This window comes from Sceloporus undulatus, chromosome 5 (assembly GCF_019175285.1).
Source record: "Sceloporus undulatus isolate JIND9_A2432 ecotype Alabama chromosome 5, SceUnd_v1.1, whole genome shotgun sequence".
Taxonomy (NCBI): domain Eukaryota; kingdom Metazoa; phylum Chordata; class Lepidosauria; order Squamata; family Phrynosomatidae; genus Sceloporus; species Sceloporus undulatus.
The window spans coordinates 125,524,965-125,543,183 of NC_056526.1; the positions used below are offsets into that span (position 1 = coordinate 125,524,965).

General features: G+C 39.7%; 1 protein-coding gene across 1 annotated transcript in view; it reads left to right on the forward strand.

Annotated features, from left to right (window-relative positions):
* Nucleotides 1-4,773: 4,773 nt before the first annotated feature.
* PDGFRL (platelet derived growth factor receptor like) overlaps nt 4,774-18,219 on the forward strand; it is a 31,478-nt gene continuing 18,032 nt past the window's right edge. Inside the window, exons 1-2 of the mRNA XM_042470547.1 lie at nt 4,774-4,958; nt 10,612-10,906. Of these exons, the coding sequence (XP_042326481.1) occupies nt 4,904-4,958; nt 10,612-10,906 (350 nt within the window). The 5' untranslated portion in view covers nt 4,774-4,903. The remainder of the gene's footprint in view (nt 4,959-10,611; nt 10,907-18,219) is intronic.

Below are 18,219 nucleotides of genomic sequence, written 5' to 3' on the forward strand. Positions count from 1 at the left end.
ATCTCAAAAACTTCACAGTAAAAATTTAAAACCATCTATTTAAAAGAATACAAAATTCTTGGTAAGGTTTGTTCAGAGGAGGTTTGCCATTGCTATCTCCAGAGGCTGACAGCATGTCACATAATACAGTATATGTAATATAGCTGTAAATAAACCATATGAAGTGAATTTATATTTATATTAGTGTTTTTAGCTTTTATTTTATAATATCCTCCATTTTTCTTGAATGCCCTACATTTCATGGCGCCTTGTCCTCCTTTGCAGTTAGGACATCTGGTCACCCAGAGGTCAGGAGGAAAATCAGCTCCATTGAAGGGTGATGGAGAGTTCTCCGGATACCAAGGACTGTCAAAATAGAGAAATGAAAGAGTCATAGGACAACTCCAAGGTAAACTCCCTAGTAGCCAAAACAACTAAACTGAGGCTATCCTACTTTGGATATATCATGAGACAGTATGACTCATTAGAAAAGTGCATGCTTGGTAAAGTGAGAGGCACTAGGGACTTAATTACACTACCAAAAAAGAGGGGAGCATAGCGATATACTCCCATCAATATTGCACAATAAAGCTAAGATTTTCACATGATGTCATGCAATGTGCTGTTTATCCCGTGAATAAAGAGGTATTATGGCGCCGCTTTTTATTCATGGGATTTCCCAGTGAATAAAAAGCAGCACTAGAATGCCTCTTTATTCACTGGGTAATCACCTGGTTGCACAACATCATGTGAAAATCTTAGCATCATTGCATGATATTGATGCTATCTTTTTTGGTAGTGTGATAAGGTCCTAGGAAAAGAGGAAGACTTGCATTCCAGGTGAATAAACTCAATCAAAGATGCCACGGTCCTGAGTCTACAAAACCTGATGACAGGGTGACTTGGGGTACATCTACACTGTAGAAATAATGCAGTTTGACACCATGTTAAGTGCTGTAGCTCCATCCTATGAAATCCTGGTTTGACAAGGTCTTTAGTCTTCTCTGCCAAAGAGTGCTGGTGCCTCCCCAAACTACCAATCCCAATTTTGTAGGATGGAGCCATAGCAGTTAAAGTGGTGTCAAACCATAATTTTTACAGTGTAAATGGACCCTTGGAAGCCTCTCATTCAGAGAGCTGCCCTTAAGTTAGAGTCGACTGGAAGTCAAGGAAGCCAGAGTCTTAAGCTTGCAAGACCTGAGCAGGGCAGTTGAAGACCATGGCTCTTAGGCATGGTGCCCAGATGTCTTCCTAACCACAAAGGAGGACAAGGCATGGCCGAATGTAGGATATTTCAGGAAAAAGTAGGATGTGGCCAAATAAAACCTAAAAACAATCCTGTAAGGATAAATTCATGCTCTCACTGGTGGTTTTGCCCTGGAAGGAACTGGGGAGCTTCGGTTTCCCCCTCTCCAAATCCCTCCAGAAGCAAGTGCTCACTACCTAATCAGGGGTATTTTGCCCCAGATGCCCTCTTGAGAAATCGGGGTTTAAAATGAAGGCGCCTGCAGTCAATCAACTTTCAGTTCCGCAATCATCACAGGTGGCGTTTCCAGCAGTCATTGGAGCATCGGAAGTGTGCTTCCCCGTCTCCTTTTTTTTTAAAGGACCAGGCACCAAAATGCGCACATTTTGTCAAATTTAAAAACCTCCAGGATATATGTGTGTGTATGTGTGTGTGTTGTGGGCATTTGGGTCAGTGCAGGTTATGATCTTCTCTTGGCCCCATTTTCAACCCCAAAATGCAAGCTAATGCCATCTCTGCATCCTGTATCAACCTCCTTGCCACCCCAGAATGCCTCATACACATGTAATAATAATAATAATAATAATAATAATAATAATAATAATAATAATAAATTCCTCACCTGGGAAATGCCAGAAAAGGTAGCAATGCCATGCATGCTTTTCCTAGGCTACCCCTTTGAGACAGTAGCAAAAGCATTCTGTGTATCAATCTGCCACTGTCAAATTGGAAAGAGAAACATATTGTAACATTCGCATTATAGTATTCACTCGCAAAGGAAAAAAGCCTCTTGCAAAGGGCTCCCAGGAAGCCAGGAAATGAAAGAGAAAGTGAACAAGCAGCTAGCCACATTCTAAATATAGATTACCTATTGCAAAAAAACATGCGCATAGATGGAGAAAAATAATGTAAAAAAATAAAATAAAAGGGAAAAGGTCCCTGCTGGAAAGCAGAGCCTTGCCTTGCTCTGGGCCTCTGACCTGCCCTGAATTGACCCAGTCAGTCACCCCTTTTTTGCCTCCTGTCACCCTTTTGCCTCCTGTCAGATTTCCCTTTTTTGCATCCTTCCTCTGGCTCCTTCCTCCTCCTCCTCCTCCTTCTCCAATGAGGGGAGGGAATGCTCACCCTCTGCCCTCCCTCTGACCTTAATCCCTCCCCTGAACTTGACCCAATCATGATCGGGAGCAAGTTCATATTTCAGGGAACCCGGGTTTTTTCAAAAAAGACGGATTTTGCCCCGAATTTGGATGACCCGGGCTAAAGGGCATTTGCTTGTGCATGCCTCGAAATGCATTGTGACAGAATCGGGGCCAATATGAACTTCATGTGTTAGAATCGATTCCTGATCCAGGGTAAAGTGTAGTCTGAATGGGCAGTCATGCTCAAAATGTAGGATCTTTTGGAATCCCTCCTAGACACCAGGTTGAAATGTAGCAGCGACGTAGCCAGGATTTTAGGAAGGGGGGGGTCCAGACTAAGTGCCACCATTATAATGGGGCTTGGGCGCGGCGGCGCAGCAGCACACACCATTCATTTTTCTAATGGAAGGGGGGGTCCGGACCCCAAGAACCCCCCCCCTTGGCTACATCCCTGAATGTAGGGAATGTCCTGGAAAAGGAGGACTTCTGGACACTACTCTTGGAGGGCTCTCTTTCATAAAGTTGCCACAAGTGGAAGCCAATTCACAACAAGAGCATGGGTGGGATTCAAATGGTATTTTAAGGAGAAGAGAAACACACGTGTATTTGTTCTTTCTGAAGGGGATAGATGTAGAAGTATGAAGCAAAACTGGGAGTCCAAGTAGAGCACAAGTTGAACATGAGTCAACAGTGTGATGCGGCAACTAAAAAGACCAAGGTGATTTTAGGCTGCATCAACAGAAGTATAGTGTCTAGATCAAGGGAAGTAATAGTGCCACTATATTCTGCTTTGGTCAGGCCCCACCTGGAATATTGTGTCCAGTTCTGGACACCACAATTCCAAAAGGAAGTCGGGAAACTGGAGCGGGTCCAAAGGAGGGCAACTAAAATGGTGAAGGGTCTGGAAGCCATGCCCTATGAGGAACGACTTAGGGAGCTGGGGATGTTTAGCCTATAGAAGAGAAGGTTAAGAGGTGATATGATAGCCCTGTTTAAATACTTGAAGGGATGTCATATTGAGGAGGGTGCAAGCTTGTTTTTTGCTGCTCCACAGACTAGGACCCGGAGCAATGGATGCAAGCTCCAGGAAAAGAAATTCCACCTCAACATTAGGAGGAACTTCCTGACAGTAAGGGCTGTTCAACACTGGAACAAACTCCCTCGGAGTGTAGTGGAGTCTCCTTCCTTGGAGGTCTTTAAGCAGAGGCTGGATGGCCATCTATCAATGAGGATGCTTTGGCTGAGAGTTCCTGCATGGCAGAATGGGGTTGGACTGGATGGCCTTGTGGTCTCTTTCAACTCTATGATTCTATGATTCAAAACACACACGGACCAAGGCTAACAAATTGGAGTACTTCAGAATAAGGATGATATTGGCAAGTGGAGTCCCTGCTATGGTTGCCATTAATGCAGGGTTGCCAGAAGTCCTCACCAGTCCACAAAGGAGGACAAGGCACTGCAAAATTGTAGAACGTTAAAGAAAAAATGTGGGCCAATACCAAATAAAAGCTAAAAACCACTAACAGGAATATAAATCCATGCTTCTTAGTCATGTTCCAAATGGAGGACAATTTTGAATTCCTCCTGGACAGAAGGTTGAAATGTAGGATGTGTCCTGGAAAAGGAGGACCAGGTCTGGTCACCCTGAGGTAAAGACTTTTGAATTAATGATTTTTAATCATGCTCCAAATGGAGGACATTTTGAACAGAAGGCTGAAATGTAGGACAGGTCCTGGGAAAGGAGGACTAAGTCTGGTCACCCTGTGTTAAAAACACTCCTATAAATGTAAATGGATGCATCTTAGTCCTGTTCTAAATGGAGGATATTTTGGAATTCCTTCTGGACACAATGCTGAAATGGAGGACAGGTGGTGGGAAAGGAGGACATCTGGTCACTCTGAGGTAAAAACCACTCATAGAAATGTAAATTCATGCTTCTTAGTCCTGCAAACGGAAGACATTTTGGATTTCCTCCTGGACAGAAAGCTGAAACACAGTATGTGTCCTGGAAAAGGAGGACACATCCAGTCACCTTGAGGTTAAAAAAAACACACATTCAAACTAGAAACTAGAAATTCATGCTTCATGGTCCTGCAGCTGCTCCCAAAAAGGAGGGCATTTTGGCATCCCTCCTGACTGGGCAGAAAGCTGAACTGTAGGACAGGTGCTTGGAAAAAGGAGGACACCCAGTAAATGTTAACCCATGCTAAGTTCTTAGTCCTGCTCCAAAGGGAGAATTCCTGCTGGAATGGGGGACAGGTCCTGGAAAAGGAGGACCAACCCTGCTTTTAATGAGTCCCAGCTGAGCTGACTGGCAACCATTTTAAGGGGGGGTTGTCTGAGGGCGGGAAAGAAAAGGGCCTCTCCCTCCTTCTTCTCCTCTTTTCCACCCAAATCCTTGTAGTTAGACCCAGCTTAGGTCGGGTCTAGAAGTGTGGAAGGAGGGACTTGGGCTCCTTGCTGAGCTCCCTTTTCCTCGCCCCTCGCTGCTGCCTTCCTCCAGTCCTAATCCTCCTCCTCCTCCTCCTCCTTTCCTGCCATGAAGCCCTGGCTCTTGCTTAGCCTCCTCCTGATCCACCAAACCCTGCAAAATGGTGAGTCTTCTCCCCCCCCAGCCACAAAAAAGCCAGCCAAACTGCTTCTTCTGCTCAGCTTCCTCCCCACACACTTTTCTTCTTTCTAGGAGTCTTTTGCAGCATCCCTCAGGAATATAAGCACATCTTTCAGAATAAATGTTTTTAAAGATAGGAATATATTCCTCCCTCCCTTTGCAACAACCCCTTTTTCACAGATCTGCAAGGAAATAGGGAGGGAGGGTCCTCTTCTCTGGTGAAAATGGGGATATGCCCCTAGTTTTCACAACCTGGCAGAGAGGCCTTTTATTTTATTATTTTATTTTATTTTTTATTTTTCCTTTCCTTTCCCTTCATCTTTATTTTTATTTTTATTGAATGTTATTAAATTTATTTTTATTAATTTAGGAATATATATATATATATATATACACACACACACATATGCATTAAAACAATATTTTAAAACAACAAAGAATGAATAATTTCCACAACCTGACAGCCTTTTTCTTTTCTTTTCTTACCCCTTTTCTTTTTCCTTTCCTTTCATCTTTATTTTTATTAAATTTAATAAATTAATTCTTATTAATTTATTTAATATATATATATATACACACACACACTAAAACAGTATTTTAAAACAACAAAGAATGAATAATTTCCACAACCTGACAGTCTTTTTCTTTTATTTTCTTACCCTTTCTCTTTTTCCTTTCCTTTCATCTTTATTTTTATTAAACTTAATAAATTAATTCTTATTAATTTATTTAATTTATATATATATACACACACACACACATTAAAACAATATATTAAAACAACAAAGAATGAATAGTTTCCACAATCTTACAGAGAGGCCTTTTCTTTTCTTTTCTTTTCCTTTCCTGTCCTTTCCTTGCATCTTTATTTTTATTAAAATTTAGGGGAAAATATATAATATATATTAAAACAATATATTAAAACAACAAGGAATGGTTTCCACAACCTGACAGGCCTTTTCTTTGTCTTTTTCCTATCCTTTCCTTTCATCTTTATTTTTATTAAATTTATTAAATTTTATTAAATTAAATTTTTATTAATTTATTTAATTTATTAATTTAGGAAAAATAATATACATTAAAACAACATAGTAAAACAACAGAGAATGAATTCATATTGTAATATATGTTTCTGTTACAATACAGATTCATTCTTTGTTTTCCCAAAAATCCAAACAGCATCTTTATTTTTCCAGGACATGTCCTACATCTCAACCTTCTGTCCAGGAGGAATTTCAGAACATCTCCTATTTTGAGCATGATGACAAAGAAGGGTGAATTTATATTTATATTAGGGTTTATAGCTTTTATTTTGTAATGCCCAACATCATCATCATTATTATTATTGGCCTCAATGTCCTACATGTTGCAGTGCCTTGTCCTCCTTTGTGGTTATGACATCTGGTCACCCTAGACTTTATCTGTATGCTAAACTAGTGAGTTGTTTCTTACTGTTATTGTTCGTGTCCAAAAAGAGAACTATCCTTTTATAATAAAATCTGTTGCTATTATGCCTGTTTGTTATTTATATTTCATTGCAGATTGCACTGTAAACAGATATTATTACCTACAGCTTACACTGATCTTCCTTTCCTAAGGAAGCCTTTGCTAAAAAGAGGCCTTTTCTAAGAGAACAAGGGTGCCTCTGATTAACATGGAGTCTGTTGGCTGCCACCAACGCCCCATTAAAGAATTTGGAGAATTTGGACACTTTCCCCCCTATTTGACTGTACAGCTCTGTCCCTCTTGCCAAACCTAGTTTAAAACAACATTTTCCCTCCAGATGTTTTTTAAGACTTGTTCTATTCAGATGCAGTCTAATTCACTACTGTTCATTATACACACACACACACAGTTGACCTTCCACATTTGCAGCTTTGACCTTTGCGGATCTGATTACTATATATACTCATGTAAGTCGAGAAAGTTTAGTCAAACGTTGACCCCCCAAAACCCTGAGTCAACTTATCCACAGGTCAATGTAAGTACTGCACTTTAACTCCTATCAAACAAGGAACTATCCCCTGGTGAAAGGTGAGAATTTAATCCCTTCTTCGATCACCTAAAAAAGGCATCACCCCCTCTACTAACTCATCCATCCAGCCATTAGAATGAGCACAAACAGTTATGCCAGTCCAAAAAAAAATTAAGTTATTTAGTATCGTTTTCCTTTGCTTCATAGTTTACATTCTTTGTTACACACTGTGAAGTTTTACCCTTGACTTATCCATGGGTTATTTCAAAATTCATAATTCTGGCCCCAAAACCTGCCCTCGACTTATACATGAAGTCGACTTATATTTGTGTATATATGGTATTTGCAGTTTTGATTAATATGTTGTCTCTAGTAGGGACTTTATCACACACAGGCAAATTGGGGGCAGATTGGTGAAATCCCCGCTCATCCAGGGAAACCCACCTTGGACATATCATGCTCTCTTGGCCTCAGAGGAGGGTAAGGACAAACCACTGCTAAAAAAACTGAGCCTAGAAAACGCTGTGGTCACCTTAGGATTGTCATAAGTCAGAAATGAACGCACACAGCAACAACAAACAATCATATAACTTAGAGTTACCACAGGAAAATAGTCTTACAAATATTTCAGTTTGCCCTTTTGGCTGTATATTCATGTAAATCAGAGATTGTGGAAGACTAAGGGGCTACATTAGCTCCCCAGAAGGGCTCCACCTTCCACCACACCTGCTTCTACAATATGTATATATAAAGACACACAGAGAGAGAGAGAGAGAGCTTCTAAATGCTCCAAAACTTTCTGGGGGAAAGATGGGCATTCTTTCACAATGTTTTGGGGTTCAAGGAAGCATTTTTGATTATTTTTGTGGGGAGGGTTCCCCCCCCAAATTTGCAAAGGTTTGTTTTGACTCCTTGGGGGGACACGGGAGCTCCAGACATGGTGGAAATGCCATCCATATCCTCTACAGGTTATTTTGAGGGAGCAGTATTGAAAAATAAATCGGTCCCTAGGGACCGCAGATGCCATTTGCCAACTCCTGATCTAAATAATCTCATGTGTTGTCAAGAAAAGGGGAAACAAAGTCCCTCAAAGCTAGGGTGTGAAAGTCCAAGCTGTCCTGAAATGATCTGGGACCAAGGATCAGGACCACAACAACTCATGTGTAGTTAAGCCCCCCCCCCTAAGGATCCAGCACACATAAGCATCCTAGTTTATAGCCATCTTTGCATTCACTTAACAGTATCTTACGTATTTCCCCTTTCCTTGATGTATTGATTTTCTGCTTTACATTTTTGGCATTGTTTATTTTGTAATTTTTCTCATTGTAGTCACATTGTTAACTGTTTTAGTTTGGTGTCATTATTATTATTCGCAGTATTCAGTATTTTTACTGCTCTGTTAACACATACGCACATGCAAGTATGCAAAATAATTATCTGTCTGCTGGTCTTGAAGGCCCCCCTCCCGCTTAAAATCAGTCCCTGAATTGGAATGATTTTTGTTCCTCTTATCCCTCCTAAGCACAGCAGTAGTCATAATATATATAGCAGGGGTAGGCAATCTTTTTGAGGCCAGGGGCCAGGTTGCTGTCCCTCAGACAACTGGAGGGCCGAAGCCAAAAAATAAGTAATTAAATAATTATTTAAAAAAAGATTAAATATATAAATAAACCAGGACAAATGTAGGACAAAATTTTCAAATGGAAGACACTTTTTTTTAAAAATGGAGGACACGCGAAAAAATTTGCTGTTTTTTTTAAAAATGTTAATATAAATGCATGTTTCTGAGGCTTCTATAGACAATTGCCCCCCAAAGGCCCTGGTGGCAATCGGTGGCAGGACCGGGCTGGGGCCGGTCCCAAGGCCTCGCCGGGCCACATCCGGCCTGCGGGCCGCAGGTTACCTACCTCTGATATATAGTCTTAGGCAATGACATAGAGATTGTTCAGTACAATACTGTGCATTGCAGTTGTATGATTTTCTAAAAGCATTTGTACAGGTATATTCATAACTTGTAGCCAGTGTGGTGTATTGGTTTGGAGATCAGGGACCATGGCCATGGAAAGCCGCTGGGTGACCTTGGGCAAGTCACACACTGTCAGCCCCAAAAAACCCCATGACAGGTTTGCTTTAGGGTCACCTGAAGTTGGAAATGATTTGAAGGCATATAACAGCAACTCTGAGCAATCACTGCAAACAGGATTTGTGTCTGTTTTCATACTTTCTCAAGGAATCTGTTGACAGGTTCAAATTAAAAAATGATGTCTGTAGGTTATATGAACTTATTATTCACTATGGTTTGACTATTTCTTGAACCGCAATATCTTCTCATTTGCTACACACTTCATTGAAATCAGTTGTACCTGTCTGCATAGGTTTAAGCTGTATGTTCTTTTAGCTGAATTTGTTCATATTCATCTCATTGTCTTTCCTCATCCTTGGTATGATTCTCTATTGTTTTCTACCCATCAGATTTACAGGATTATAAATTATTTGGTCAGAGATCTGTTTTGGAATTTACGCTTTTGCTCTAAGGCTGTCTTCCCTAGTCCTCCAGATGTTTTCAGCTACAACTCTCATGCTCTCATAATCTGCCCCTTGCTGCATATCCATGAGATATGTGCAATTTATTCCTCTCTATTTGTACATATGTGTGTGTGGATGCTCAGAAAGAATGCTTTGAATGGGTGGAGGAGTCCCCTTTGCATCTGCTGCATGAGGCAGCTTCTTCTTTTTGGATAATGGTGTGTCTGGGATATCACTGCTGTGGGCATATTACTATTAGGAAGGTAGAATTAAAAATAATAATAAAAGAACTCATGTTTCTAGAAAGTGAGACCATCCCAATACATTTTACTATCTGAGAAACAGGAAGTGCCACCTCCTCACATATACATTCATTTAAACCAAGGAGGATTATTGCCAAGCCAAATTATTTTGGCACATGAAGCACAAAAACACATTAGCACTCTCATAATCACTGGCAGTAAATAATGCAATAAATAAATACAATAAAACAAATTAATTATAACATTAATTTGCCATCATATTAATGTCCCAAATCTGCTGCTTGATGTGACCTCTCACTCTACCTAATGGTAAACCAGCCCTACTTGAAAGGAATTAAAGATAACAAACAATTTTTATCAGAGTAGATCTGACTGAAGATGAGGCAGATTTATGGTACAGTGTAAAAGGGTTCAAGTTTAGTTTTGTACAGTTCTAAATTGGTTTCATAATTTATGATCTCAGCCACTTTTCTACTGTTTTTTAAATACAACTTATTCAGCACTACTAAGAGTGCTGACTATGAGAAGCTTCCGGCAAAGAAGTGATATTACAGAGAAGTATCATCTTTCCTTAGGGGGAACCAAGCAGTTGATCATTTGCATATATAATTTAAACCATGCAATTTTAAAATTGCCTATCAGTGAACATCCTGACTGAACTAACAAAAATGAACAGGGAACCAAAAATAAGTGCCATGCTGTTCTGGCCTATTTTTAAAAAGTTTGGTTGCAAACTCTGCTGTTGTGTCAAGGCTGTGGACATTCAGTAGGTGGGATAGGCTGGTGGGTTGGCTGGGAATCTTTCCAGAAAAAAGTGTAGTTGTAGAAATTTGAAACTGATTATTGTTTATATTTCTTCTCTCTTATCATAGCTCTTGGTCAGCCTGCAAAGAACAAGCGTCCAAAGGAGCCAGGGGAGAACAGGATTAAACCTGCTAATAAAAAAGTAAAACCCAAAAATCCAAAATTAAAGGAGAGAGAATCCACAGATGCATCCCCAAAGATCCACTCTATAATGACACAAGTGTTGGACAAAGGCCGTTTTCAGAAACCTGCTGCTACTATGAGCCTTTCTGCAGGACAGAGTTTAGAACTGCGGTGTAAAGGAAATAAAATTGAATGGAGCTATCCGTCTTATCATGACTCCTTTAAAGACTCCAGGCTCAGGTAAAGTTTTGAAAAGGGGCGATGAATAAAGTTACATGCAAGCTTTCCTGAATTAAAAAAACAAAACAAAAGTAAATTTGGATGTTCTTGCTCAGGCAAAATGCATTAGAATATATACAGAACCAAGAAAAAGCTAAAATCACTTGGCTTTATTAGGGAGCATTACACATCACTAGTTGGTATAAAGCAAAATTCAGACTGAATGAGAGGTCATGGGGTACATGGTGGAATGTGGGATCTCAGATAAAAGACTTGGAAATGTAAAAGGCAGTAAAAAGAAAGGCACCGAAGCCAGCATCCTATTAGGTACTTACTGAGTTGGAGGGGATTTTCTGTTTCATGCAATACCCAGCACAAAACATATTTTGCCATCCTGACTCCTGTTCTTTATGCTACCTCAGTTTCTGCTCTGGAGAATAATTAATTATCTTGAGCAGAAGAATTTCTGCTGCCAATATTGTAGGATAGGAAACCATTTTGCTATATTTGCAATTAATTTCATTTGTGTAACTTTTATATAAAATAAGTAAGATATGCACATTTAATCCATTATATATCCCATGTTTGCTTCTGTGAGAATATTTTGAACAAATATAGCATTGGACCTTACACACCTACATAAGTATGTGTGGAGTTTATATATGGACAGTAGCTTCATGACAATGGTCTCAGACATTTACATTAGTTACTGTCTGAAAGATAGATAGATAGATAGATAGATAGATAGATAGATAGATAGATAGTAAATACACAAATCCCAATCTTGGCACTACCTTTCCATTATGTGTTCCTGTGAGGTAAGAGGTTATGCTGATAGTAGCATTGCTACTGTTAGGGTTTCCCAAATCAGACATGCTTTTGCCAAGGAGCTAGACTAAAGGTACTAAACACCTATAGAGCAACAATAGTAGTGACAGATGTCAGTTGTGGAAGATCTCTATGTGTAACCTACACTCTGGACAAGCTGACAGAGTCAGGACATAATATGCATAGCATATACTGTACAGAAATACAGGAATAGGTTCAGAAGATGGAGGGATAAAATTCGGGAAAAGAAACTCCAACAATTTAAGATATGCAAACGATACCATACTACTAGCTGAAAATAGCAAAGACTTGGAACAATTACTGAAGATGGCCAAGGAAAAAAGTGCAAAAGCAGGGTTACAACTGAACATTAAAAAAAACAAAAAATAATGACCAAACGATTTATAGAACTTTAAACTGGGTAATGAATATAGTGATCCTATGTTCCTATTATTTTGACACAAATCAAAATGGAGACTGTGGTCAAGAAAGCAGAAGGAGACTTAAGATATGGAAGGGCAGCATTGAAGGGACAAAATTAGATCCTCAGGTGCAAAGATATATCAGCAGATACCAAAGTCAGAATGATCCATGCCATTGTGATTCTAATTTCTAGAAATGCTTGTGAAAGTTGGTCAGTGAAGAAAGCAGGCAGGAAGAAATCTCATCTGAAATGTGGAGGTGACACCATGGACCTCTACAGTAAATTAGGCCTTAACTATCTTTAGATGCCAAGATGACTAAATTGAGAGTGTTGTGTTTTTGATATATTGGCTGAGTTCCTGCATTGGGAAATCTTTCTACATTTTCAGCTGTGCAGTGTACCCACGCCATTTCTATGTTGCCAAAGAGTGGTGTGTGTGTGTGTGTGTGTGTGTGTGTGTGTGTGTGTGTGTCTGAGGAGAGATGTGTCTAGCTCTTTTTCTGTAGCTGGACATGATGTGACAGCATTTGTTGAGATTCCCACCCCATTTGCCTTTTGGCAGCATGGAAATGGCCCTGTTTGGAGGAGGACTTTGCTGTTGAAAAGGTAGGTTGTATGTGTGTATAGGTGTGTGTGTGTGGGGGACTTTTGGTTCATCATAAAAGTGAATTGCAATGATGTAAGGCAGACTTACAATGTCATAATTACTAAACATAATGCAAGCCATCATGAGACAATGTGATACATTGGAAAAAGAGGATAATGTTTAGTAAAAATGGAGCACAGTAGGAAAAGGCGAAGACCGCATTACAGATGGATAAATTCAAACAAGGAAACCACAGGCCTGGGTTTGCAAGACCAGAGCAGGATATCTAATGACCAAGGCCCTGGGAGACCTCTCATTCATAGGGTTGCCATAAATCAAAGTTGACTTGACAGGAAATGACAACAAAACATATAAATTACAAATATATTGCTGAAAAGTAAATGTAGACTTAATACTATTAGAAAATAAGTACTGCCACAGTGAGATTAGAGCCTTTTCCCAAAAATTCTTTTATCGTTGTCTGGCCTTGTTGCCTTGTTTCTATTCTTTAAAGCCAGAGCTTATTTTTCACTAAGGCAAGAAGAGCCATGCAGTTGCCTCAGGCAAAGACTTACAGTAAATCAAATTACCATCTTGCAAATCTTGGAGTAGAATGTTCTTGCTTTTATCAAGAGTAAAATGTCTTTGCTTTTGTTTTCATCCAGAGAACTGGAGTGGTGTAATTGAGCACTGGACTATCACTCTTGAGACCATGGTGCAAATTCCTCTTCAGCCATGGAAACTCACTGGGTGGCCTTGGGCATGTCATACTCTGCTAGCCTTAGAGGAAGCCAAAGGCAAACCCTCTCTGAACAAATCTTGCCAAGAAATCTCTGTGATAGAACCTAGAGTCCGCTAAATTGAAGTTTACTTGATGGCACACAACAACACCAATTTACAGTTGGCCCTCTGTATCCACAGATTCCTTATCAATGGATTCAACCATCCATGGCTTGAAAAGGTATATAAAAATTTTATATATATTGAAAATACATATAAAAATATGTTCCAAAAAGCAAGCCATGATTTTTGCCATTTTATACAAGGGGCACCATTTTACTATGCCATTGTATTTAATGGGACTTGAGCATTCATGGATTTTGGTATCTACATAGGCCCCGGAACCAAATCCCAACGGATACCAAGAGCCCACTGTAATTTCATTCATTCAGAACTGTCTTCTGACAAAGATACTTGGAAAGAGGCCTTCAGCTATTGCCATTAACTTAAAAAAGGATTTAATTGGTTAAATGTCAGACTTTCATGTCTTTCTTGTCCTGGAAATGTGTACAGATTGTGAATATTTGAGTAAACAAAGCTGTTTGTCAGTAAAATGCATAATCATTTCTAAAGGTTAAAAGAAATGGAGATGGGGAGTGGAACAGGAGTAAATGGCAGGAAATATGTCAATAATTAGTATGCATTAAGCAGCACCAAATAAAAACATGTTGAGCAACACAGCTAGAATTTCCCTGAGATTATAAATCCATGCAATATTCTGTAAAAACAAACAAACCACAAAACGGTTATTTTGCTAAATTAGAAAAGATCTAAAGGATATTCTGGAACTGTTGAATAAAAAATATTTTATTATTTAAAAAGCAAAGCTCTGGTGCCACAACAAACTACAGTTCCCAGAATTCCATAGCATTGAGTTGTGGCAGTTAAAATGGTGTCAAACTGTATTATTACTGCAGTGCAGATGGGTCCAGTGTTTCTTTTCTGTCCTTTCTTTTCATATGAGACTAGACAAATAGCCAGTTAATAATGACAGAAAGGAGCTCTCTTGACACCTCTCTCCTCCCAGGCATGTTGGGAGAAGAAAACCTACCCAAAGGTACCAAAGGTAAAGAAGCCATGAATCTATCCCACAAGTTCTCAACCTTTGGGCCTCCATTTCTTTTGAACTTTAGATCCCAGAAACCCCAGCTAATTTGGCAAACAGTAAGGGATTATGGGAAGTGGAATCCAAACCATCTAGAAGACCAAAGGTTGGGAACAACTAATCTACCCAGTTCAGCATGCTATATAAAAACTGCTCTTATTTTGCAGTAACCTCAAGCTGTAGTAAATCAGACCACTAGATGGCAGATTTCAGCTGTAAAATTTTTTTAACCTTCTTTGTTCAGAATTAAATAGCTGTGCAAAGAGTCACAGCTGGCTTCACTTTCCATGCTGTATGTGCAGTTCTACATGTATAGTCCACTGAAATACCAGAATGTCTGACAGTATTAGTATATTTAGACAAATGAGAATCATTAGCTGAAAACATAAACGAAAATTTAAAAGGAAATGGCAAATTTTGAAATAATGAGTTTCCATACTTAAATTATCTATAGACTCAACATTTTAAATCCAGATAGTGGAATTCTGAATACCTTTAAAAGCATAAGAACTGCCAGGTTTGCGAATGGGTTATAAATCTCACCTCCTGTTTATACATCTAGCTGAAGAAGTAGAATATTTCCTTAACCAAGAGAGGTTCCCCAGTGAGGTACTCTTCTCATTCCTCTGCAGAGTGGTCTACTTAAATTTCAAAGACCTAACCTGTAAAGGAGAGCCACAAAGAATGTAATCTTATACACTCTGCTTTTTCTTGGCATATTTCAGTGTATACCTATTCAGAAGTAAAACCACCGATGTCATAGGCTTGCATCTTCACTGTATTAAAAGGATATAGACATGCTTATCTTTGGAAGGACCAAAGGAAGGAATAGTCTTACATAGCAATTAAAAATAACTTGAGGCAGTTTTTAAAATGAACATGTCTACCTAGTTTGGAGTTTGGACTGTGGAAAAATAAAGGACTCTGTACGTTGCAGTAAGCCCAAATCAGTAAACTGGAAATTGTAGTGCCCATTCAGTCCACATGGCTTTAGTTACACCAAATTATTACCCTTTTAGCAAGCTTGGTTAAGGAAAGGGAGACTGCGTTCCCATACAATGTTCAAGCATTACTATATGGCTTCTACTCAGCTTTCTAAAGGCAGTGCAGAGAAACTCTACAATTGGCTTATGGAGGCAATATAAGGTATTGGGCTGGCATATAAAACAGAATGGGAATTAGATCTGAATATATCATTTTCAGAGGCTACTTGGAATAAGATTTGGGGTTTCCCCCCATTCAGATCTAGATACATCCTACTTAGATGGTGCTCCTTAAAACTACACTGCAAATGATACCTTACCCCTGTACAACTGGCTAGATTTTCTTAGTAGTTAACTACACAATTTTGGATGGGTTGTAATTGTAAGAGAATATATGTCCATATGTGGTTGCATTGTGATAAAACTAGCCAATTTTTGTTAAATGTACTGTACTATATGTTATTTCTGAGATCACTCCCTGTCCTGGTCTTTTATTACTTCCAGTGTTTCTGGGAGAAAACAGAAACTTGAAACAAATAAAAGATTTTTCCCCTTCCTGGCCATCACTAGAATTGAAATTGCCAAGAAATGGAAGATAGGCAGCTTGACAATAGGTAACTGGTGGCACAGGTTATGGGACAGTTTACTAATGGAAAAATGGTCAGACAGGATAAATAACCTCCATTGTACCCCTTTTGAGGAGAAATGGTGTCCGTTTCTAGAATATATTAAAAATCATTCCTGTCAACCAAAAGTGCCAGACCAGCTTTTAAATATCTGGAAAAACGGTATTATGGAAGACTAATAATAATAATGACTTATATGTGTGTGGCTGTGTTGTTTGATACCTTTATATACCCCTCCTAGGAGTCACACAATGAAGCGAGATGCAGGGTGATGGTATAGTGTTGGCATTTTAATATGTTTTAAAAGTCTTTTAATGGCGCTTTTAACTTGTGTTTTAAACTTGTATTTGTTTTTTAATCAAAGTTAGTTTAATTATGTTTTAACTAAAACAAAGATAATAATAATAATAGTAATAATAATAATATCTTTATTTGTATTTTCCCGCCTCTCCCAGGTGAATTGAGGTGGGATTACAATCCAATGCAATATACAATTTACAAATACAAATCACAACAATAAAAACAGCAATAGAATACAATAGAACGTAAAAACAGATAACAATTAAAAACAATACTATCAAAGCAAAAGAGGAGAGAGATGTTTCAATCTAGGTCAAAGAGGTAGAAGAATATGTCTTATAAGAGATCAGGTGGGTAAACTTGCCGGAAGAGATCTGTCTTAACTGCCCTCTTAAAGTCCTCCAAGGAGGTAGTGAGATGGATCTCTTCCAGGAGACTGTTCCAAAGTTTTGGAGCAGCTGCAGTAAAGGCTTTGTGGGAAGTGGAAGTTAGTCTGGTTGTGTGTGATTCCAACAAATTCTTCCCCAATGTTCTAAGAGTGCGGGGCAGATTATGTAGGGAGAGGCGTTCCTGCAAGTAACTTGGGCCCAAGCCATGTAGGGCTTTAAAGGTGATAACCAACACCTTGTATTGCACCTGGAAGCTAATCAGCAGCCAGTGAAGATCTTTTAAAATTGGAGTTATGTGGTCGAACCTTGATGAACTGGCGACCAGTCTGGCTGCCATATTTTGAACTAATTGAAGCTTCCAAACTTGGTACAAGGGTAGCCCCATTTAGAGCGCATTACAGAAATCAAGACAAAAGATTACCAGAGCATGTACTACTGCTTCAAGGTCCTTTCGGTCCAGTTGGCGTATAAGCTGAAGTTGGTATAAAGCACTCCTGACCGTCGCATCTATTTGAGATGACAAGTGTACAGTAGAGGTGGATTCAGGAGTACTCCCAAACTGTGAACTTTATCTTTTAGGGGAAGTGTGACCCCATCCAGGACAGGATGACAAAGTTCCTTCCATAGACCTGGGGTACGTATCGCGAGTACTTCCGTTTTCTCTGGATTCAACTTGAGTTTGTTTTCCCTCATCCGGCCCATTACCAACTCAAGACAAGCATTCAGAGGAGAGATGCCATCCTTAGTCACTAGAGAACTGTGACTAGAGAAACATATTTGGGTGTCATCAGCGTACTGATAACACCGTGCCCCATGTCTCCGGATGATCTCTCCCAGCGTCTTCATGTAAATGTTAAACAGCATGGGGAACAGGATGGCGCCCTAAGGGACACCAGGTGTCAGCTGTTTTTTTAGAAGAGCAGCTGCCCCCCAGCATCAACATCTGGAATCTGCCCGTGAGGTAGGAACGGAGCCACTGCAAAGCAGTACCCCCAATACCTAACTCCCTCAGGCATTCCAGAAGGATGCCATGGTCAATGGTATCGAATGCCGCTGAGATGTCCAAGAGCACCAGCAGGGTCACACTTCCCCTGTCGATATCCAGACGGAGATCATCAGCTCCGCATCCTGCCCTGAAGCCAGTTTGAAATGGGTCCAGATAATCGGCTTCATCCAAGATAGCTTGGAGTTACAAGGCAACTGCTCTCTTGATCACTTTGCCCAGGAATGGTAATAAGGAGACCGGTCTGTAATTATTTCTCATCAGGGGTCTGCCATGTCTCTCTGTCTTCCAGTGGGTCCTCAAGGGGGCC